The sequence below is a fragment of the Perca flavescens genome, chromosome 11, assembly GCF_004354835.1.
Source record: "Perca flavescens isolate YP-PL-M2 chromosome 11, PFLA_1.0, whole genome shotgun sequence".
Lineage (NCBI taxonomy): Eukaryota > Metazoa > Chordata > Actinopteri > Perciformes > Percidae > Perca > Perca flavescens.
Window position 1 is genome coordinate 21,423,551 of NC_041341.1, and position 24,289 is coordinate 21,447,839.

The 24,289-nt window shown below is 39.3% G+C and overlaps 1 protein-coding gene across 6 annotated transcripts; it reads left to right on the forward strand.

Annotated features, from left to right (window-relative positions):
• Nucleotides 1-119: 119 nt before the first annotated feature.
• Nucleotides 120-24,066, forward strand: cobll1b (cordon-bleu WH2 repeat protein-like 1b). Of its 6 annotated transcripts, none has more exons than XM_028590608.1 (14): nt 120-291; nt 843-923; nt 15,652-15,840; nt 16,793-16,997; nt 17,109-17,334; nt 17,507-17,551; nt 17,643-17,737; nt 17,912-18,148; nt 18,284-18,413; nt 20,396-20,618; nt 20,712-20,800; nt 20,968-22,355; nt 23,335-23,478; nt 23,563-24,066. In XM_028590608.1, exons 2-13 carry the CDS (start codon nt 865-867, stop codon nt 23,443-23,445), a joined length of 2,997 nt encoding a protein of 998 aa, XP_028446409.1. In that variant the 5' UTR covers nt 120-291; nt 843-864; the 3' UTR covers nt 23,446-23,478; nt 23,563-24,066. The 6 variants fall into 6 exon arrangements, with proteins under 6 accessions (XP_028446409.1, XP_028446413.1, XP_028446407.1 ...); XM_028590606.1 differs by lacking the exon at nt 120-291 and adding an exon at nt 299-624; XM_028590612.1 differs by lacking the exon at nt 843-923.
• The last annotated feature ends 223 nt before the right edge of the window (nt 24,067-24,289 follow it).

Sequence of the window (24,289 nt, forward strand, 5' to 3'; positions counted from 1 at the left end):
TGATATGTGTGATTCTGGATGATTTGTATCATACTGAAGGGGCGTTGGTCGTTTCCATATCCAGCCACACGATGGCATTGTAGACAAATAAAACATTTATCAAAAGGAAGTACAAAACAACAACGCTGATGTGTTTTCATACGGCTTATTTCAAACTAAATATGGCTTTACTTGTGTTGTTTTACACGGAACGGTTGTGTCGGGTTGTTGCTTTGCGTGTTCTCGCATCTCAATGTAAACTTGGACACGATATCGTTATGCCAAACACTTCATCAGGATCCTGGAGGGAAGGTAAACTGGATCTGAGAGACGCGCCCCACTTTTACAGCTCAATGTTGCGATGCAGTGTGTGGATGTGCAGAGAAAAGTTGGCAGAGTTGTCAACGGTGTCGGGGGCAAAATGATTTAGAGGTGCCAGATTTTGTAGTTTAAAAGGAGGGGGGGTGGATATTTGTTTACCACACTGGAATGGTTTGCGTAAAAGGCGCAAAACACGGGAACTTTAAAACGGAATTATGGATAATGTATCCAAACCAAATCAGTTTGTAGCAGTCTACAACTAACTTTACCTTTTTAAAGACTGATGGAAGTTGACAACTGCGTCGAAAACCAACTACATTCATGGTAAGACAGGATTAATACTTTTAATCGTTTGCCCCATTTCCAAAAAGAAGAAAAAAAGGTTCATATGACTTAACTGATGACCTCATGTGGTATTCGCCCATATTTCAGTATTTGCCAGTTTTCATCACTAGAAAGCAGAAGGTTGGACTAGCTTTATAACATTTAGTATGTAAACTGTTACTAAAAATGAGTTGTGCTTTTTGTTTGTGTTTGACCAGTCCGAGAGATTTTGTTAAACCAATGAGTTTAGTCATGGATGATCGTGGATCCCAGCCTCATCCACGGAGCTCTGGTCTGAGGTATGTAGAACTGTCATCTGGATTACCAGCTGTCAAATCTGTGTATTTTATCCATAACATTTAAGAGGGTGTGTCCAGTAGCCTGTTTACTTGAGATTTTTTAGAAATAGTAGTTAATTTAACCTCAACTGAGCCAAACCTCCACGCACCTAACATTATTGTTTGGAAAATAGAATTATAAAACAGATTAAGAAAGAAAAATAGAAACAAAGGCCTTGCTTCTTTCATCGTGTACAAATATACCAAAATCAAGCTCCCCATGAGTGTCTAACTCTGTGGTGCTGACTGAGGCAACCAGCTGTTTTCTGTTTTTTTGTTTAAGGTGTGAGTATAAGTGCCCCCTTTGTAAAATAATGCAACTTTCAATTAACATTCCTTTCACTCAGTACATCTCAGCAAAGTCACAGTTGTTGCAGACGTTTCAACCTTTGAACTCTCCTCATTTCCTGCTCTCAGGGTTTTAGTGAGAAATTGCCTTGACCATATGGAGAGGTCATGGGAAGTATTTTGTAGGCAAAACATTGTGCCTCCTCTGTCTTCGCGATGAGTCTGATGATCGCTGCTCTTGTGGAAATCATGAGTTCACTGGGCTTGAAACTGATATTCTATAAAATGCACATTTGTCATAGTCAATAGTCGGAGAAATTCACAGTAAAAAGTGCTGTGAGTATATGACATGATGGAATCAGTTTTGGTTCAGGGATTCAGAGATGATGTCAGCTGCTTGTATTTCAGTAGATGGAATCATTAAAAAAGGAGGGGAGTGAGTTTCCAGAGCTTTTTCATAGAGTCACCACTCACTTGTCTGCTGAGTTTTTTTTTCTCCAGATTTAAGCTAGAGGTGAGATGGAGAATTTGAACATATGCTAGTTTCCAATCCAGTATTCCATGATAGCAAAGTTTCCAGTCCTGCCCTGCATACTGTAGTTTCCCATTTGTAAAAAATAGCATTCCGGCACATCATATGCAGTTTACTAAAAAAAAAAGAAAACACTCTCTTGGTGTGACTTTTAACCATATTTCATAAGCATTGTGTAGTCTGGGAGCCACACTCCCTGGCAGTGGAGAACAGCAGACAATCTAAATCTCTCTGTGGTTTGACTTTTATTTGGAAAAGTAAACCACACGCTTCCATAAGCTGCTGGGGTGTGGGGGGGTAACGCACATGTTCTTTGTCTTATTCGTGGCTTCTTATATTTGGTGCCAATAAACGTGCTGCTTCATATGTGCAGTCATATGTGAAGATTTCATGTGACCCCCAAAGCTATGCTACATTTGTTATCTAAATACTGAATCTGCCAGAATGACGGGGCTGGCTGTTCTCCAAGCAGAGACACCACTAGCACACACAAGACATATGGTACACTATTTAACATAAGGTAGTCTTAACTTCTGTACTGTTTTACTGTGGTCATTGGAAAATGACCACAAATGCAATAATTTGCATAATTAACAACCATTAAACCATAACGGGTGCATTGTTTTCCTTCTTAACTGTAAAAAGAGCTGCAAAGATTAATCGATAATTTGTCCACTAATAAATTAATTGCCAACAATTTTGGTAATTGATTAATCGGTTTGAGACACATTTTATGAAAAAAATTAGAAATTCTCTGATTCCAGCTTCTTAAATGTGAATATACAGTAAACTGAATATCTTTGAGTTGTAGACAAAACAAAACATTTGTGGCATCATCTTCGGCTTTGGGAAACACTGATCAAGATCTTTCTCCATTTTCTTACATTTTATAGACCACACAACTAATCGATTCATCACGAAAATAATTGACAGATTATTAGTTGCAGCCCTAATTGTAAATCTTCAAGAGGCATATCAATTCATTAAATCAACTTGTTATAGTGCACTGCTTGGAGCTGGCCCTGCTAATTGGACACACCTTAAACCATGATCTCACATGCCTGGCTTTCCTCAGGGCAGAATGTGGAATTAGTTAAGGTATTGTGAATCCCCACAGCTGTTTCCCGATATGCAGGCAGTCCAAGGGCACAGCTGCTCACATGAGTCTACAGAAAGTATGGCTGACACTTGAAGCAAGTGGGCATTGCGAGTTGAGACATTGTGACAGTCACTTGTTTTTGCTGTGTGACTTAACATTTCACAACTACAGTATATGTGTGATCAACTTTTAGGCTTCCAGTCTGTTGAAACAAAAGACAAGATAAACAAATCACAAGGCTTCCGAGAACACTCAAGCAAAACGCAGCGTCTTCTCCTCAAAATGATCCTCCAGAGACAACAAGGCTTTCTTCGTTCAGGAAAATATATAATTCGGTCTACAGCATGCTGACCTCAGAGAGCCCACTCAGATCTTCTGTGCTTGAAAAGCAAGATAAAGGATGCCATTCAAAGATATCCACCCACTAGATGTAATAAAGCGAAAGGAAAATCATCATTAATGGCCAGCAAGCTTGTCCTGGCAATAAGCTGGTGTGTCTTTGTATACTGGGGCGTTTCATCTCATGGCTGCTTTCTGCCTCACAGGGCTAAAACAGACAATATGGCTAACATCCAGGGGACAGGGAATAATGGTTGGCCTTTGTTACCACACTGAAGCCAACGCATTGACCGTAAATACCATTAAATACTGAGCACTGGAACACAATGAAACACTTTTTGTTAGTTATTATAACTAGTTTTTCTTTTTATCTCTGAAGTTGACATGATTAAGTATTTTTATAATATTGATGTTGTGTACAACAGTTTAAATAGATTTGCTGCACAGTTTTTGCCTGAACTTGAGTCTTGGGTCCTCTTTGTTTCTGTTATGCACTCTTCCAGGGCATAACAGTTGGATGCCTCCCACTCTCAGCCTGTGCAACACTCAGAATGACCTAACATGAATACATTCTTTGTGCACTCTTGATAGAAACTTTTACTTATCTCGATAAAATTCAGCATTGTATGTGACAAGTGAACACATTGCTTTGATTTGCTTGACCTTCATTATCTGTGTTTGTCTTGGTTGGATGAGATATTTATAAAACAAAAAAGCCTAGCCAATCAGGACTGGTATTAGTTGAGTTTACTACAGGTCTGTTTAACAAGAACTTGACAAGCTGTCTAGCAATTATCCAATCAATGACAAATCATAAATCCAAGCTTAAACCAATATTAGGACAGCAAGGTATAACATGGGAAATACAAAATTGCACACCTTAAGATGGTTCTCTAGATGGCACTATCACTGTGCATATGTTCATACTGTTATATCCACCCAGATGTTTGTGTGTATGGGTATGATCGCGCTTGTTTCTGGTGAATTTTGCATAATATCAGATTGGTAATGAACTGATATACTGAACCGAATTATCTCCTAACATACACTGTAGCAAGCTAATAAAGCACAGCATGACACAAACAAACAGCAGCCAGCAGTTTCAGTGAGGATATTCACTCTAACATCAGGGGTACAGTAAGTAAAGCAAGCAGAGCTACTTTGAATTAAAAATTCGATCACTTTGTTTTTATTCAAGCTGTATTTAATTATGTACTATGCCTGTGAGGTGCTGCTTTTTGTTCAAATTGAACTACAACATTTAGTTCATGCTTTAAAGAGGAACAAAAGTACTTACAACTTTTCAGAGGTGAATATTGGCCACTCAGTTTTTTTTCAAGAAGATAATTGAAGGAAAGACCATGACATTAAAAGATGAGGACGGTTGGGTTCTTGCCTTGAGATAGTATGTGAGACAGGGTGTAACCCTAGTGACGCTAAGATTAAATGAACTTGAGGTTTGTGCAATACTGAATATTTTGTTTACACCATTAGCAATGAAATAAGATCCAGAATGCGGAATTACTGTTTACATACTCACTTTAGAACCCTTAGTTCATGTGATGAGAAAAGAGGGAAAGCATGCTGCTGTGCCTTTTTGAAAGATGCCCCACTGCAGACAATGCTGCATTGTTTCACATGAAAGGATGCAGTGTGATAGTTATAATCATAACTCCAGGGGGAGCTTTATCTCTCACCAAGTTGTTTTCCCTAAAAAAAAAAACCCACATATTTGGTCAAGCCACCAGAAGTTAGAATGATAATTACCTTATCTTTTCTGTGCATCTTATGCATGCATGCTTGTTTTTTTTCTTTGCAGAACCATAGGTTTTCTCGGTGCAATGTTTAAGGTAAAAATATTTGAGCTGCTGTGAGATAAGGTGAGGGTAATGTACCATAGTAGACTCCAGTTCACAGAATAGAATGCACTGTTTGGGGGCATTGTAAAGAGAACTGAGAGATCACCCCGTATAATCTCAAATCTCATTACCTAACTGGCTGTTAGACCTGCTAGCCCACTGTGGCTCTGCTGTAGTATTAGGCACTGTACAACATGGAGTGCAAGAGTGAGCACTGCAGGGAGTAATACTACTGAGTGAAAATGAGGCGGCAAACAGATATCACACGCTGCATTGAAAAGCTAATAATGTCACAAGATTGCTCCTTAAATATTTATCAGAATTTTACACAATGATGTTTAGGCGCCCTGAGAGTTTGAGTGTTACCCGGCCTGTGCTGTGGGAAAAAGGTTTTTGTTTTGCCTGCAATAATAAACGATACACATAGGAAGTGGGAAGTTCTCATAGGGTCCCTGTGCTCTTTTTCTCCCTAATCTCCTTCCATCCCACACTGCTTATGAAGTAATGGCCTTTCCAGACCCCCTTTTAAAAAGCTTGTGTTTACTGTGAGTGACCTCTCACCAAATTACCAGCTGTGGCTCTGGCCCTGTGTTTTCCTCAGGGACCCCCCCTATCCTGCTCCTACACACTCACATCTCCATTCACCACTCTACCTCCTTATCATCTGATGGTATTAGGTGGTGGTGTTTGTAGAATGGGCCGCACATTCTTAAGTGAAAGTGTAGGGCTACTGATAACGGACTGGCAATGAGCACTTATTTCACCATGGAGAGTCAAACGTATTGCTTCCGTACCAGACGGTGTACAGTTTGCTTTGCTATTTTAGATGAAAAGCTTTTTAATTTATTGTATATTAGTATAGTGTTGATTAACTGAACAATGACAACATCAGAGAGAGTTTCAAAAGCGGTGCTTTCTCTGGCTGGATCTGTTAAGTGCAAGGTGCTGACGGCCTCTTTTGACAGCATTTACTCACAATTGTACCTGACTGCTTTCATGAATGTTTATTGACTTTAGAATATTGTGTTAGTCACAGCTTTTCACATTCATGTTTTAATCGAAACTGAAATAATTATACAATTATTGAAGAAAATGATCCCTTGGGAATTGAATGTTTAAAGAAAGATAATTGAATGAATCATCACAGTCTAAATGTGAGGCTCCTCCTCAGTGTTTTACATGGAGGGAAAATATGTTGTTTCATGCCTTTGTTTGTCAGCATCGCTGTCGTTCAATCAACACTCAACCGGCACTCAACCGACGCTCAACTGACAAGTACACTAGCATAATTTTCGGATGAGTCAGTTCTGCAGAAGGTGGGGATTTGAAAAGTTGCCAGTGTTCTTTCATAATAAAAAGCAAACCGAAGTATCTGATCAAATTAGGGAGTGGCGAGTCCTTTAGTCCATCTGACTCCTTTTGTTGTTTTACTCTGATAATCACATCATCACCAGCACGATTAGAGTTATCGTTCATGATAATTCAGCACATTTATTCTAGTCTTTGTCAAGTTACTGAGCTACCAAAGGGAGCGCATGCTGCAGTGTGTTTCAGTGCACTGTTGCTCCACTGGCTCCACCCACAGGTTCATGTCTGCACAGGGAGGCAAAGCTGCTTACCTTTCTGCTTATGACCGCGGGGGGAGTGCCACTTACACACTGTGTGCTTAAGCTTTTAGAGACGCAGCAAGGGGGCAGACAGGATTTAGGGAGAGGGGACAGATTTCTGATGTCACAGCTTGGGCGTGGCATTAAGGTGGGCCTTTTGAAGTGGTGCTGATAGAGTTAAAGTCTGTCTGACTACTCATGGGACATACACAGCAGAATGGAAATGATTTGAGCGGAAACAACCTTAGGCAAAGAGGTAAGAGCGTGGCATGAAATGTTGGCAAACTGAGAGGAAAAGCAGGTCTGTCACACCTGCTCCAAATGTTTGGTTCTTTCTCCTTGTAATGTCTTTAGTGTTATCTTTACAGTGCAGCACAGCTGTCACTGACTTCCTGTAAACGTGTTTGAGAGGACCTTGAAATATTTTTGTGTACTAAATGTGTTTTGACTTGAAGTTGGGGTGTTGGGCATGTTTGAGCCTGTACATTTGACTGCACAGCTAGCTAGTAAACTGCTACTGGTAGAGTGCTGGGAGTGTTTTGGTCATTGGAACATTGAATTGTTGCTCTTGTTTCTTAAAAATAATTGGGGTGTTGTTTGAAAAGTGTGACAGAGCAGAAGGGCCTCTTCAAAACTTGTTGGTTTCGTTGGACATGAACCCACCATTCCCCCAGGGGCCATCCTGCTACCCAGCAGCTGCTAGCATACCACAGTAGGCATTTTTCCTAATCCTCCACCTTCTCAGAACCTCGGAGGGAAGATACATTTCTACTAATGTTTGGTCTGGTTTCTTCTCTGGGCCGCTCCCACTTTCTCATTGCTACATACATTTGATACAGTTTTTGCCTGAAGGGATTTTAATTGATTGGGTGGAAAGAATACACAGAAGTAACTGAAATGTTTCTGGTAAAAGCCACGCAAGCTGGACCAAAGTGTAGGGGAATGTAGAGAATTTCGATATTCTTTTGTTCAGTTGGTTGACTGCTACTGATATTATGATTATTTTTTATCATTTTTGATTACTTATAAAAGGACAGATATGTATTGCCACCATTCTTCAAACATTCTCGCTCTCCTGTGTCTCTCTCTGTCATTCCATCCTTTTCACACATAAGCACAAAAGTATTTGAAGTATTTTTACACAAGGAGAAGCATCTGGATATTATACTGGCCTTTTCGTTTTCCTTTATCATTTTGAGGTTGGTCAGCAGAAGTTTAGCTAAAACCTAATCAAACAGATTTTAGATTTTTTTGCAATTTTGTGAGGCACAACACCAGACATCAGTTTGAAGTGTTTTCACATATTCACATCACAAACCAATTGAGGGCTAAACCAAGATGCTACGTTCAACTCATCATAGCATGCGGTATTTATTTTTCACAGTGCATATTTGCTTCAGAGTCAACCCACTGAAGCTCACAAGATCATATGATGAAACATAACAAATGGCACAATGACAACAGGCCTGTTATTTCCTGGTAGGCTGTGATCATCACGTCTGTCAAGCATGTCTTCTGGTATTGAATGGGCTTGTTTGTGAGTGTCAGACCTCCCAGGGAAACCCTGTGAATGAGGCATCAGCAAAGTCAAGCTTCAACACGTCTCCTCTCATTCAGCAACACATCCTGGGCTTCTGAAAAAAAACAGGCCTGGGTAGCACAAACAAACCGGCCTGTGTGTCCGTGTCTGTCACCTGTTCGAGGTGTCTTGAAAAAGTCACTGATGACACAGCTGTATACTGGGCTGACCCTGAGTCTGAGGCATGGCCATTGTGCTGTATATTCTTTCCATACTAATTAATTAAAATATTACATTGCATGTTTTTCTATTGGAAGTCATGCCATCTGTATCAATTAAATAAATCTACTTACAAGGCTCAGTTTTAGAGCATTTGTAAAATGTGTGGAAAAGGAAAAAAATTAGATACTGTGCTAAAGGATTATAATCCCATTGCCAGATAAACAGTCAGAGACAGGAAATCAGGACTTTGTACCCAGTAGAGACCACAGTGTGAATGTCTGTTTTAGCTAGTCTGTTGACATATTTGCAGGGAATTAATAGCCTTCATGGTTGTATGGTGGTTCCACACCTACAATGTGTAAATTGTTTATTATTCATCCTACACTCCCTTCCTTACTTCTCTATGCCCTTCTAAAGTGACCAGTTGGGGATGAGAAGGGTTACTTTTTAACACCTGAATAACTGACATCAATAACTGTAATTTTCCCTTGGGGATTAATAAAAGTATATCTTCTTCTTTTTATAGTTAGGTCCCATACTGCTGCAATTGTGTTGGTTAAAATGAACAACAATGACAATTTAGCTGTTTGTAGACCTAAAACGTAAGCGTTTGGCTTCAGGCTGCTCCTCTCTGGAGCATATGTGTACAGTTATGGAAATCTCTTTTGGAAAGTCTTTTACATTATGAAATTCTATGTAAAGTGGAAATTTTGTGTGCTAACATCAAAACGTTCTATCCTTAGGGGACGAAGAGATACACTAGTGGACAAAGTTGATGATCTTGCGTAAAGCTTCTCTAAGGGGTGACACACACACACACATACATACATACATACATACATACATACATACACACACACACACACACACACACACACACACACACACACATATACACACACACACACACACACACATCAACCTGAATACAACTCATAGGTGGGACTGAATCAGTGTTCATGTGTGACCAAAATGGACACAGATAGACAGGGGAGCATGTTAGTACATTTTATGATGATTTTCTTTTTTTTAGATTTTAAATAAAATTATGTCAATGTGTCAACATGAAGCTCAGCCATCAGTGAACTTTACTGTAAGACTTTGGACTGCATTGATTTATCTCCCTAAAATCCAAACAATCAAAAGAGATCAAAATGGTTTAGAGACATTCACATTTTTAATCTAATCCTGACATTCACATTTTTAATCTAATCCTAATAACTGAATTTGAAAATACAAGGTGCATGCATCGGGGTTATGAATGTGCAGTTCTCTACTTCTTTCCTCTGATTTCGACTTTCTTCTCAATGGAACAGGCTTTGTTCGGTTTATTTGTTGGAAATGATGACGGGCAGATGGAGGCTTTTACTTTTCATTTCAGTCATCCAGATCAGTCAATTTGAAAAACAAAATTTTTCATAGAAAACAGACAAACTCCAAAACAAGCTGACAGACATAGACAGCCCTGAAAATGGATGTATCAAGAAAACCTGACCTTGTGATGTTGTTATGGCCAACATGTCAGCATACATGTGCCTTCTTGTAGTTTTTTGCCACATGTCAAATGTTAAGTCCATAATTCACTTCTAGTTGGTCTCCAGCAACTTCTCCATTTTTCATTAAGAAAAATGTCTTACATTTGCCTACTAGATCTTCGTCTGTCTTCAACAGCTGCTTGATAACTTTGTCTGGTGTCTGACTGTCTGGCAGTAGATTTATTTTGTCTGCTAAAAACGTCTGTCGCTGGAAACTGGGTTGATGAGAGTGGTTAAGACCGAACCATACTGTAAATGTTGATTAATGGAGCTTTAATTACAATGCAAATTTTATACAATGCAATGTAATAGGGACGTGCAAAATATTAAACTACAAGTAACCATAGCAACAATACTAGTCAATTACAAACTAATGATTGGTTAGGTCAGGTTATGCTAGCATGGTTGGATACTTGGACTTCCTGTTGCTCTGGTCTTTCCTGTTGCTCTGGTCTAAAATCATCTGGCCAAAGGACTACAGTTGAAAATTAGCCAGCTGGCTAACACTGGCACATTTACAGAAATGTTGATTTATGTGTGTTGTCCTTTTTATAAATAAAGATTAAGAAATAAAGAATAAGGATATCGAATTAACTCTGAAGGACCATGGTTGCACATACATACATACCTACATTGACAAAAGATTGTCAGTTTAGTTTTTTTCGATTGCTAAACGACATTGGTCACAACTGAAACCACATGTGCAAAACTCTAACTACAGTCTGCATTACCAACAGTCACCTGAGCTTCACATCTCCTGCAAAACTCATTCCAAGCAACACAACCCTTCATACACGTCTCAAAACAATCCTCACTGAGATAACACACACTGTCACTCAGAACACAAGGTACACCAGACTGAATGGAAATCCTCAGTTTGCTTACCTACACTGTTACTGTAATAGATATACATTTTTATTTTGTATGTAGTAATTTACGTAATTACTGGAAATGTTACAAACTAAAGGTACGTAATAGTTCAGAAGTTTTGCAAGTTTTTTATCAACACATTGGATGTCCTCTCTTGCCATGAACCCGCATTATCTATGTATACGGTAAATACAAATGACTGTGGTGTTCCCATTGCTTACACCTCCATTACTTTGTGAAAAACAGTAAGTGCACAGTTTTGCTATAGTAAAGGAAGTGTTTTTCCTTCAATTTTTTCTAAGTGTGTATGTAACCTCAGACATCATACCTGGACATGTTGGTATCTTATTTATTTTTATATAAACTTAAAACAAAAAGTAAGGAAATTTGTGTTTGGATTATTTCTCTGTGGTAACAATGCCTTTTGGCAATAAATCTTATACAGTTGGAAAGCCTGTTTAGTTCCCTTTCAAGTGGTGCCCCATTTGTAAGGAACATGCATTTGTGGGATGAGCAGCAGCGCAGAGTATGTGGGTTGCACCCATGAAATGTTTGCCAAATCTTCTCTGCCATTGCCAAACAGGTTATTTTGCTGTTGCTATTGACACTTGTTTTGAGCTTCTGGTACCCCCAGGTGCTGGCAATCCGGTGCCTGATTGGCACTCTATCCTCCAAGATGACAACGCTCACCCCCAAAGGGTGGGGTTTATCAGAGACTACCTCCAGAATGTGGGAGTGGAGAGGATGGAATGGCCTGCCAGCAGTCCTGACCTCAACCCCATTGAACACTTGGGCGTGCTGTTCGTGTCAGAGTGACCAACACAACCACGTTGGCTGACTTGCGACAAATGCTGGTTGAAGAATGGGATGCCATCCCACAGCAGTGTGTGACCAGGCTGGTGACCAGCAGAGGAGGAGGTGCCAGGCTGTTGTGGCTATGTATGGTTCTTCCACACGCTACTGAGGCTCCTGTTTGTCTGTTAAATTGCCAATATGTCTTGTTTCTTCAAACTTCAATCATCCAATCCGCCAAACACCAAACGAGTCAATGGCAGAATAAGCTGTTTGGCATTGGCAGAGAAGATTTGGCAAATTTTTCATGGGCACACCCACATACTCAGCGCTGCTGCTCATCCCACAAATTCATGTTCCTTACAAATGGGACACCATTTGAAAGGGAACTAAACAGGCTTTCCAACGGTATAAGATTTATTGACAAAAAGCATTCTTACCACAGATAAATAATCCACCAAACACAAATTTCCTTACTTTTTCTTTTAAGTTTATATATATATATATATATATATATATATATATATATATATATATATATATATATATATATATGTGTATATATATGTATGTATGTATGTATGTATGTATGTATGTATATATATATATATATATATATATATATATATATATATATATATATATATGTATGTATGTATGTATGTATGTATGTATGTATGTATATGTGTGTGTATATATAATATGTATGTATGTGTTCACTAACAATTCTAAAACAAGACACCTGCTTAGGCTTTCAGCTAAAATTGCAATCAGCAGTGTTTGAAATGCACCAGGCTGAAATCCAATCTGTTTTGAATGTGTGGTTAACCGTTTTGACAGCAGTGTGTTAGCATTTGAATAATGTGCTGTAAATCCACAGTGTTCTGCAGGTGGTGGTTAAAGGGGTGGTTCAGAATTTTGGACATAGGACCTCATTTCCAAGTTAGCCAATGTGTTATCAACATTTTTCATCCAGTTTTTCCAGTTGCAGAGTTTTCTGGCGCAAAAGTCAACAGTAACTGCTAGCCTGCCATTAAAAACAGTCTTACCCACTCCACAGTACACCCGAGGCAAATAAATTATAACGCCAGTCTGTGGATGTAAATGTCTGTTGATAGAATGTTAGAATTTTAAACTACCCTTGCATTGCATTGCAATAGTTATACTTTGTTCCCTGTAGTTGGTAGCATAGGCTACAGCAGCAACGGAATGATAGGCTACCGAGAAAGCCGGTTTACATGACAATCATGCAAGTTTATTTACCTGCCGCTGTCACTCTCCACAATTCATTGAACTGTAACGTTCTCTCCACTAATGTTGTTAGTCTCAATCTATCAGTAGCAGCTAGGCTAACATTATGAAATGGGCTAACTTTATTAGCTAAAGCAGCCTACCAAAAGTAATGTACCTGTTCATCAGTAGCTGTTGGTGCATCTGGAAAAGACTGATGGAACCGCATTTGTTGTCAGTGACTTGTGGTCCTTTAGATTGCAGGGTTTTTGAAAGTTGTTTGGTCTAAAATGATCACTACACATTCACAACTTGAGTAGAGTCTCGGCCGGTGTCTTGATGTCCAAGCAAGCAGCAAGAAGCCACAGTTGGTTCCTTTCTGGATCTCCCAATGGAATTTTGTGGAAACTTTGTGGTGCCCATCTGTTTGATTTATTTTTTACAATTTCTAAATGCACACTGAAACACCATGTTGCCTAGTGCTTAGTTTCCAATCCAATGCTTCAATACTAATGTCCTAGACTACTACTAGGTGTCCCTACTCTAGTGCTCTTCTCTGTTTACTTTTTGGCGTAGTACTACTAACCGGAGCAAAGTAAAATACCGCCGCTGCTTAGAAACTAGTCCCTTAAAATGTAATGCGATCATTGAGATGCAAGGGTAGTTTTATTTCGAACATTATTCTATCAACAGACATTTACATCGATAGTCTGGCGTTATAATTTATTTGCCTCGGGTGTACTTTGGAGTGGGTAAGACTTGCGCTAGCCTAGCACCAGCAATCTCTGCAACTGGAAAGACTGGATATAAAGTGATGAAAACGGTCTCCACTGATAAATTACACACTGGCTAACTTGGAAATGAGATCCTATGTCAAAAATTCTGAACCACCCCTTTAAAGTCATGGTATAAGTGTGTAGAGTTTTGAAAACTGTGTTCAAGCAATGAAAAACAAACTAGAGTTTGGTTCACATGAGCTGCTGCTGTGCAGACTTTAGTTAGAGTTTTGCACTTATGTCTCCAGTTGTGCGCGCTGTCATTAAGCAATCGAAAAAATTTGGTAATCACTAGTCTGACTCAGCGGATGTAGACTGTTGGTATAAAGCCTGCCATTGGCTGTCTATATCCGCTATCTCCACTATCTCTTCAGTTTATTTTTCAGTTTCAAAGTTGTTTCTGTCACATATACCAGAACAGAATCAATAAAAAATAAACTGTTTACAGTATATTATTTGTTATTTGGGTTTGCTCTGAATTGTCTGTGCTAGATCGTGTGGCATTATCATCATGGCAACTGGGCTCAAAGAGGAACAGATAAACAAGTGCGTTTGTATTGTGTCCCACTGCTTACTGCTTGTTTGTTTTTATGTTGCTGCCTCAGCTCTTCTTGCAGTTTCTCAAATTATTGCACTGCATTTTGTCTGGCTGACTTACATATGATTAGATAAAACAGCACACATTGCTCAGGCACATGCATGGAATATAACACACACACACACACACACACACGTGTTTACATTTGCATATATGTTATAGTCTCAGGACAGCCGCTGCCATAGCAAGACTAATAATCCCTTGCTAGATGTGCCTCGGTGAAGCCTGTGACCTTGCATTGCTCGGATTCCTTTGTTTAAGTAAGCAGTGCCCCCACCATAGACTTTACAGGCTATAACGCAAGGCATTGGCTCTGCAAATGCCTGTTTTTATTATGTGCCGACTGAATGATGTGACAAATGTCTCTAAGGCTGTTGATTCTTTGGCCCAATGAACAACTTATTATGTTGCGGTACAATAGTGTGTCATTAGCTGACCTTGATGAGATTTTGCATTTAATTTTGTTTGCTATCATACCATCTGCAGCTTTTTAATTTTAAGTGAACGGTAACACGTAAGAAAATGTGTTCCAGCTAGTCTTAAAAGCTTATAATGACAATCCTGCTCAAATCAAATCCATGCTTTTTGTTTACAGCAGGTTTTTATTGTTCACCACCTCTTGGGAGCATTACGAGAATGGTGTGATTATCTTAAATGCGTCACAGATTTACTATAGTATGAGTGTCCAACAGAAAATCTTGGTATGAATGAAATCATTGGCATACAAATTATATTAGCCTGTGGCATACCTGGTCAGTCTGTAACTTTTGCAACTGCTCTCTCCCACACTGTATTATTGATACAGTTTCCAGGAATGTTAAGCCAAAACAAACACTCAAAACATCATTCAAAACTGAAATCATCATCATAGTTGGTTACACTGAAAACAAAATCCTAGCACACTAAGTACTGTCTGTGTTTAATGAATGCATAGAGTGTTGCCTCTACACTAAAAGGAACATACACTACACTTTAAATCAAGTTTTACCACAACATAAACTATAAAACGCAGTGTCTACAGTTAGAGAAACTTTATCCTAGTCTTATTATCTCTCACATGTCTGTCTATTCACAGCCATTTCTTCAGGCTCAATGGGTAAATCTGTCCACTTGGTTGTCTTGTGACTTGTTTGCAAAGTGGATTTGAGCTTTTTCATGTAATAGCCTCACTGCTTTCTAAAACCTGAGGAAGAAAGGATTCCTTTCATGCTGTCTGCTGCACTTTGATTTTCAATCAGATTATTGCCTGAGATAGCAGAAACAAATTCAATGTTGTTTTTATAAAATGCACACAAATGCACATACGTGGAAAAACCATTCATCTGTAAAGTGTTTGTCTGGCTTGTGTCAAAGTAAAACAGACGTTTTACAAATGCTGAACCAGCTCTGAGAATAAATTACACTTTTTCTTGTCCAACTACAGGGTGTCAACCAAAAGCAAAGCACCATCCCCGCCAGGACTGAAAAGGCTGGATTGCCCAGGTTTCTCCCAGTGGTACCCAGGAAACCCTCATTTAACCATGGACCAGAAGGAGAACCTTATTGATAAAGACCTCTCTCTGGTTGTGGTTCTGCCAGGCGGAGTAGAAGAAATGACCACAGTCCATGGAAGGTACAGTTTGCACACTGTAATGCAATTTGAGTGAGGACACCATTGTTCATACTGAACATTTCAATATCACATTAAACGCTACATCATGATGTCAGATTACGTCATCACATAAAGTGCAGTTCCAGTCAGACTGAGTCAGATAGGTGGAGTAGCTGAATGTGTGGTTTTAGTTCATATTTGTACTAGAAGCATAATTGATTGCATTTCTTTATTTTTGTTTTATCTCCAAATGATGTGAGTAAAGAACTCCGAAGATTCTGCTTACTGTGGTGCAATAAGAACACGCAGATCTTAGTTTTTTAGAATAAGGTCTGTGTGTCCTTCTACGAGTTTGCTCACTCACACAGCTCAGAATTTCCATCAACAAAGTTGACTTAAGATATCATTATCTTTCTCACAATGCACACAGTTTACAAACATTCTTTCCTGGGTGTCTTTTGCACCTTGGCCTCTTGAGAAATGACTAAAACTAATCCAATATGAAAGGATTAAGCACTGAATTCTTTACCTTCTTTTCTTCTTCAAAACCTGTTCTAAGTGCCCACACAACAAAGTTAATGCTTTATTTTGAGGATTAAGTTTAAGGCATTATGTTTAAATTGTATGATCAGTGTCGGGAAAGCTCCATGCGACTCCTGTTGCTAAGTACTGCATCTTACTGTAAATTTGCTTTGTTTTGTTTCCACACATTCTGCACAGCTTCTTTAACTTTAAACTTTTATATTGTGTATAATATGTTTTTTATTTCTCTCAACAGTTAGACCTGCAATGATGAGTCAATTAATCTATTAATGATGCCAAAGCACACATATTTTTTCTTGATTTCAAAATTGCTTCAATCAGAATGTTTTTGCATTGTGTAACTGGCACTTAACCAGATTTCATTACATGTCTCCCCTTTTATGCCAAACAAATTTTGTTTGTTTTTTCCTGTCCTGTCCATCTTTTTTAGCAAACCTCTAATGGATCTATTAGTGACGCTTTGTGCAAAGTATCACTTGAACCCATCGAGCCACACCTTAGAACTGGTCACCCCCAACAAGAACAACAGCAAACTCAAGCCCAATGCTCTCATAGGAACTTTAAATGCAGAGAAGATCATACTTAAACCCAAAGGGGAGGATAAAAACAAGAAGACAGGTCCTCAGATGCCTGAGGTACTCTAAACACATGACATCATGCTTGTACATGCAGTAAACACCTTTATTTGTTTGTGGTAAAAGTAAAAAGATTTTATCAAATCAAGTGGCACATTTTATCTTCTCCAGGCAACTGTACGGATGGTGATAAACTACAGAGGGACCCAGAAAACTATACTACGAGTCAGTCCTCGAGTTCCCCTGGCTGAACACTTACCAGCCATCTGTGAGAAATGTGAATTTGACATGGAGACCACAGTTCTGTTGAGAGATGTCCAATCACTGGCCCCTTTGGACTTGTCCAGCTCTCTTAATGATTATGCAATAAGGGAGGTTTATGCAAAAGACACTAAAGGTAAGTACTAATGTATTTTTTTTGTTAAATCAAACCTTGCTGCATATGGCAGGAGATTTTTGCATATTAAACATTCAGTGTTTGTCATACTGTACCTCATCAGCTCACATGTGTATTATTGTTGTATATCCCACTTGTTCTGCACTAAATCTCATGCTTGTTGACCTTGCAGGACAACCTGCTTCTCCTGTGTGTCCAGCCTCACCAACACATGCAGGTATTTTAGTTTGTAAACTGTATGATTGCTATCAACAGAGCTGTCGTATTTCTGACCAATGTTCTCTTACAACTGTGTTTATTTTTTTAAGGAACAGTAATGCCGGGCAAAGATAAAAATCAGAAAGAGAAAGAAAACAAAGGCCTTTTCAGCAAGTTTAGAAAAAGCAAGAAAAAATCTGACCAGGTAATGCAGTGTGTTTTAATGTACTGATTATGCAAAGATACAGCTGTATCAGAAGGTAACTTTCAATGTTCAGAGGGAGGTTTGTTGACTTTGGTTTGCCATTGGTTGACATGCACTATGTTGTTTGGGAACAGGCCTCTTATCATGTTCTGATTCAATGTTTGTTCTTTAAAGGCAACGACAGTCAGTGCCCCAGCTTCTCCTGTGCTTATGAGCAAGCCTCGACCTCTCAGCATGGCCTTACCTAGCTCAAACTCGTCTCCGCTCAGCTCCCGAACACTACCCACCGATGTGCCAAAGAAGAGACGTGCACCTCAGCCCCCAATCCTCGTGTCTCAGAGCTGCCCCTCGGACCTCAGCACTCGCCGGAGACTCAACTCTGAACCTACTGCCCAACTGGACAGTGACCACGTGAGTGAATATTAAGACAGAAGCTCTGACATCTCAGCATCGCTCTGAAGACTTATGGTAGAATGACAGCCATGTCATTTCTGTGTTTAGGCACATTGATTATATAACTTAATTAGATCTTATTATGTACCATAGATGGCTGGTTTAAGTCGCGGGTCCTCAGCAGAGTCTTCACTGAAGAGAACCAAACGCAAAGCTCCTCCACCACCCACATCCCCTAGTGCTGTTGTCCCAGAAACAGTTCCTTTTGATGAAAATGTGCAAGGTTTGTCTTTGTTTACATTTGTGAATTTTCATGATCACTCAGTGGGGCTGCAAGGTTCTTTTTATACATCAAGATTATTCCACGGCTGCTTTGAAAATAAAATATCGCCTGTTCTGTGATGTTTTGTCATGTGTACTTTGGCCTTCAAAGATAAAGACAGGTATTTTCAAACTGTGCAGCCTAAGCCTACAATTTATATTTTATTTGACTATTGTGCCTCCTAGTGGCCATTATTGAACATTTTAAACACTTTCTATAGCCCTGTTAAGATACATGAACATGGAAACTACAGTATATGGTGGTCAGAGGATGGAAAATTATTCATCTAATTATGAACTCTGCATATTCTGCTTCACTTCAATAGTTCTGTTTTATGTAGTGTTTTAGCTCTTGAGCTTCGTCTGCCTGCTTTTCCGGTCTCTATGCTGTACCTCTTTTATCTACCTGTGTTAACATTCCTCAAGGCAGGCCTTTTAGCATTTTGTCTCCTCTTTCAATGCATACACTCACTTTTATCTACTCAAGAAATGTCTTTTGTAAAAATGAAAACCACAAACAAATGAGTCATTTTTGCTACATTCCAGAAAATTGTAGGTTCTGAATTCCCTGGTACTTTTCCTTGGTTGAGTATAATTATCTTGCTTTGACATACTTTCCTGTGATTGTGTAGACACATCTGACTCTCACTGTATTGTCTTGTGAGGGAAGCTCCACCCGTCCTGTATACAATTATGAGCTAAAACAAAGAATATTTTTCCAACAAAAATTAACTGAGGTTTGATCAACAAACACAGGGGATTTATTGTGGCTTACATTACTGAAGTGATAAAGATAGGAGAAAACTAACAGCCTTATATAAAATTGGTTTGTCGGTCATGCATTTAGTTGCGATTTTAATTTACCGAGGTTTTGACATCTCTGCCGCCACACTGATACATCGGAGGTAAATGGAAGTGTGCTTGAAGCGCTCAGAGTATTGAAATTACATTCCAAAAATAATATCCTTGTTACTGTGGACAATCCACAGTAGATAATACTAAAAACTATCCAAGGTCTGGGTTTTCCTAAGTAATCAGGATAGTGTGTCTTTTGAGGTTCTCAACTGGTTTTAGCACCACAAACAAAATTAACTTTACTCCATAGTGTATTCTGATTAGACATTGCACAAACTAGTGTCCTGTATATTCCACACCCCATAATGATAGCAATTTTCTTTCTGTCTCTGCGTCTTTCTTTTTTTGTTTTCGTTATATATTTTTACTTTTACTGTGTTCAGAAAACCTCACAACTCTTTTATTTTCCCATAGTGCCTTGACTAGTGGCATACCTCTCAGACTTCATCAATAAAAAATGCAATCACAGACTTTTTACGACTGCTGTCTACATGTATACACCACCATTTCCGTCCTCCCATTGCTCCTACTTTTTCAAACACTTAAGTTCACAGAGAAAGATAACTTCCTCTGCTGTTTCCCCAACAGCCCAGAGCTGCTCAGTAGAGCGAGACATCAGAGGCTGAGAACAGTGAGAAGCTTCAGTTTTGTTTAAGTGGCCTTGCAATACCTTTTGCTCTCTGCTCCTCTGTGATGCACTTCCTTTGAGTGCTAAATTAAGAACTAGACAAGGGAGACTGAGATGTAAAAGATTAAGTGGAATTTATTCATCAGAATAAGCTTTTTTTATTGAAAAAGGCTGAACGTCTGTACCTATGAGTACTAGACTACTCTGATAGTAGATAAATACAGTTGAAGGCTTGGTAAAAATAATAACTTAAAAGCAGTTAAAGGACTTTTTTTAATTTTTATTTTCATACAATTTCTAAAAGTTGCATTAACAATTATGAATGCATTACATTCCTTTGGAAAAAAGATATAATGTGATGTTGGATGCTTCACTGATCACCAAGCAACATTTTACTTAAGATGCCATGTACAGTAAATGTGAATGATTTTACATGACTTCTTTATGATGTTGTTTTACAGGGGGTGCAGCTGCTAACACACTGGAAGAGATTATGGAGCAAGAGGAGACCACTGCGTCTGTAATGTCTGCAACTGCTAGTGATACCCAGAGAGAGGACAGCAGTCTCAACATGTCTGCTGATACTTCATTCCATTCCCCGTCCCCAGAGACTGACAAACTGAGCACAATGTCCATGGAGGGAAATGGGGAAGATCAGTCTTGTGATCTGTCCTCAGATGGCAAGTACGAACTCTAGTATGACTTCTCCACCCTCAGACATGTTTAAACATTGGTATTAGCAATACTTTGAATTCTCTCTTTGCTTGACTTTTATAGACAACTGCAGAGCACAGTGAATGATTCTGCAACTCTGAGTGATGTAAGGACAACTGATGGCACAGACTCATCTGAACTTGCAGATACTGGTGGGTTTGCACTTGGATTATAGTGATATTGTTCATATCTGTGCTGTGGATATCTTGCACCTACTAATGTATTTCTTGAATTTGCCGTACTATGCCAAAGTTCAAGTGTTTTTGCTTGTCAAAGTCAACACACCTGTCTCACAATACAAATTGTATTTTCTGTACAGATAGTGCTCCATGTCCAGTTGAAAATGTAAGCCAACACCCAATCTGTGAAGAGTCTACACCTCAGAGTGTCCAAGGTGATTACAGTACTGTACCCAGCAGCCTCCCTCCGCCTGTGATGCAAGATGCAGAAGCACAGGCCTCTGTTCAGGCAAACACTGAAACCCTCTGGGAGCAGACTGACAGGTTGGAGAGCCTGGTGGCCACGAGCACATCACGCCCCACTGGAGAGGATGCTCAAGTGCAAACAGATTTCACACCACTACCTGTGCCTCCACAACAACACATCGACAAAGTCCCTTCCTCAGCTAATGCGCCTGCGGAGGAAGTGGACCCGCCTGATCTCAAACATGCCTTATGCCACACCTCGGAGACCTTATCATGCCAAGACTCAACACCAAGTGCTCTTGCCACAACAAAGGCACCATCTATTTATGCCACAAACTCTGAGCCAAAGCCCAAGCCTTCCAACGAGCTGACTAGGGACTACATCCCAAAGGTGGGGATGACAACGTATACTATCGTGCCTCAGAAATCTCTGGAGAAACTGAGATATTTTGAAGTTGCACTGACACTGGAGCTGCCTCCTGAAGCTCCAGAAGAGGGCCTTAATATTGGTTCTCTTCAGTTGGAGGAAAGCACAGCACCAAGGGGACAGACGGAGATCTCAAAGGAAAAAAGTGAGCTGCACCCTACTACACCCAGGGAAGACTTACTGACTAGCACTGCTACTACTCATAACACTGTTAATGGAAGTATACCTGAATCCATTGATTCCTTGTCACCAAAATGTTTACCTAAAGCAGATGACAAGATCTCATCCTCTGAAGCAGGTTCACCAGCAGAGGTCAAGGAGATGAAAATTCCACCCGCAACTAAACCTAAGCCTGGTTCTTTCCGCTTGGCTCAGCACAAAAAAACACCTGGATATTATGTAACCTCAGCAGCAGAAAAGAATCTCAGCGCTAGTCCTGGTTCTGGCCAGAGGGAGGCTCAGGGAAGTGCAGACAGAGCAAAGTTACCACCCCCTCCTCTACCACCTCCTGTGCAATGTCAAGAGGAGACAACAGGGGCCGCTAATTTTGCGCTGAGCCCTCCTAAAAGGGATGACAAGAATGTAGCCATCATGCAAATGAGTAGGCAAAGTAGTTTGCCATCTAAAGAGCCAAGCACAGGGTTAAGCTTGGAAAAATTAAGGAGCTTTGCAGCCCCTAGGCCCTATTCTCCTGCAACCCCATCGCGCTTCGCCCAGGCAGTGTCCTCTGCTGTGAAAAGGAGCCAGTCCCTATCCCATTGGCCCAAGTCGCCTCAGTCGCCTGTTTCACCACCCTTCTCCCCAATCAAAAGTCGCTCTTCCGTCATAGAGTTAGAAGGATTATCTGAACTCAAGGTGAGTTCTAATAACACAGCATACTTATATTTAAATATCTAAATAAAGATGAAAGCAGCAAAGGGCTAGTTTCTACTCATGAGACCACTATCACAGGACATAGCTTTTTTTATATACTTCAACTCCTACACAGAAATATTAATGCTTAAGTAGAAGAGCACTTTGCACTGCTGAACAAAGCGTGTGCCTCTTAAAAGAGTAACATAGAAGTGGATAAGAATTGACTTATCCCATTACTGCTTTGGTTTGTTTGAAACCACTCTTTGCAATGGTGTGGGCTTCCTTTTTATGCTTTATCAGCAATTTACACTGTCACTCTCATGTACATTAAAAAATCTTATAAGTAGCAGAATTTGTAATAGTTTCTGTGATCTATTGAGTTGAATCAGCCCAGGATTTAATATAAACTTTAAAAGAGACTTAGGATTGGGCCTGTTTTTACCTATTTGAAATACTATCATGATGTTGATAGACCAAAATTCAATTATTACAATTACAATTTAATTATTTCTGCAGAGATTCCACACAGAATAGACTGAGTGATGAAGGCTGTATACCCCATAACCCATTGCTATATGAGCTTTAGATCCCTAAAGTCAATAGAACTTGCAGTTGTGACTCTACACTACATTATAATCCAATGTAATATAGAATTTGATTGTCTGTACGATTTATTATTTTATGGAAAACCTGTATTAATGGTATGCATTGTACAGTAAAGATTGTGGGCTTTTTACATTCATTATAAAAATAGACATCAATAGTTAATAATAAACCAGCATCAGGCCTGCACCTAATAGGCTCTTTTGACCTGTAGAAATACTGTATTTACTTTTGTTGGACTCAATATAGTTGTTTTATAGACTTTAAAAATACCTATAAAAAGGTACTGCAGTCTTGCTTTCTTTTTGTCTTTTTATGTTGTCTGTCACAGTAAGTCTTCAGTGATCACATAAATTGTGTCTCTTTAACATTGTAGGATGGTGAAATTAGAAAGGATGGTGACAAAGACTCCACTCTGCAGGGAAGAGAGGGTGAACCACCATCTTTTACTGGGTTTGTTCAAATGGAAGGAGAGAGCAGTCCATAGCAGTGCCTGAATTCTTCTGATGAAACATCTACTGTAGGCAAAATCAAACACACATTTCAATATGATATAAAAATGTTTCCACAACACATGCATAAACCTTGTATTTTTTTCTTCCAGGAGGATCTTATCCTGTCTACTTTGAGCTCTCCAGAGTTTTTTTTTTAATAACATGACAGTCTTTTATTTTACCTCTTTTGGTAGTCTCCAACAGTGTACATACAATGATGTATTTTGATAATTAATAATTGCTGTATTTTGTTTTATTTTCTCACACCATTAAATATCCCAATGTCACTGGCGCTGACCTGCATATTTTAATGCTTCTTTTATTTTGTGTGATGACTATCTTGCATTTAATGCGTTAGCCTACTGTTGTGAGTGAACAAGAACGGTAAATGGGAACAATTCTATAAATTATTAGAAAATGTATTATCTGAATAATACTGGATGTGTAGGACAGACCTGACCTATGGTACTTACTAGATGCTCCTTAGATTATACATCAAATCTATATTTAAATATTGCAGAGTTTTGATTAAGCTATGCAGAAATACACTGATGTGCACATCACACATGTTCTTGTCAAGCAGTGATGTTATGAATAAAGCTTTTATCATTTCAGTTTCCTTTAATTATTTGCCTTCATTGAGTGCATAAATGATGCAGATGTTGTTGTTGCTGCTGCTGCATACGCTGCTGAACTCAGATCCCGCTGAAAACAGCCTGTTATTCACAACAGGTAAAACGTGATCACAGTGTGCGACGTAGGGCACGCTACAGTAGAACACCTGTGCTACACGTGTGAACAGTTCATTCCGTACAGGAGCAGCGGTGTGAAGACTCC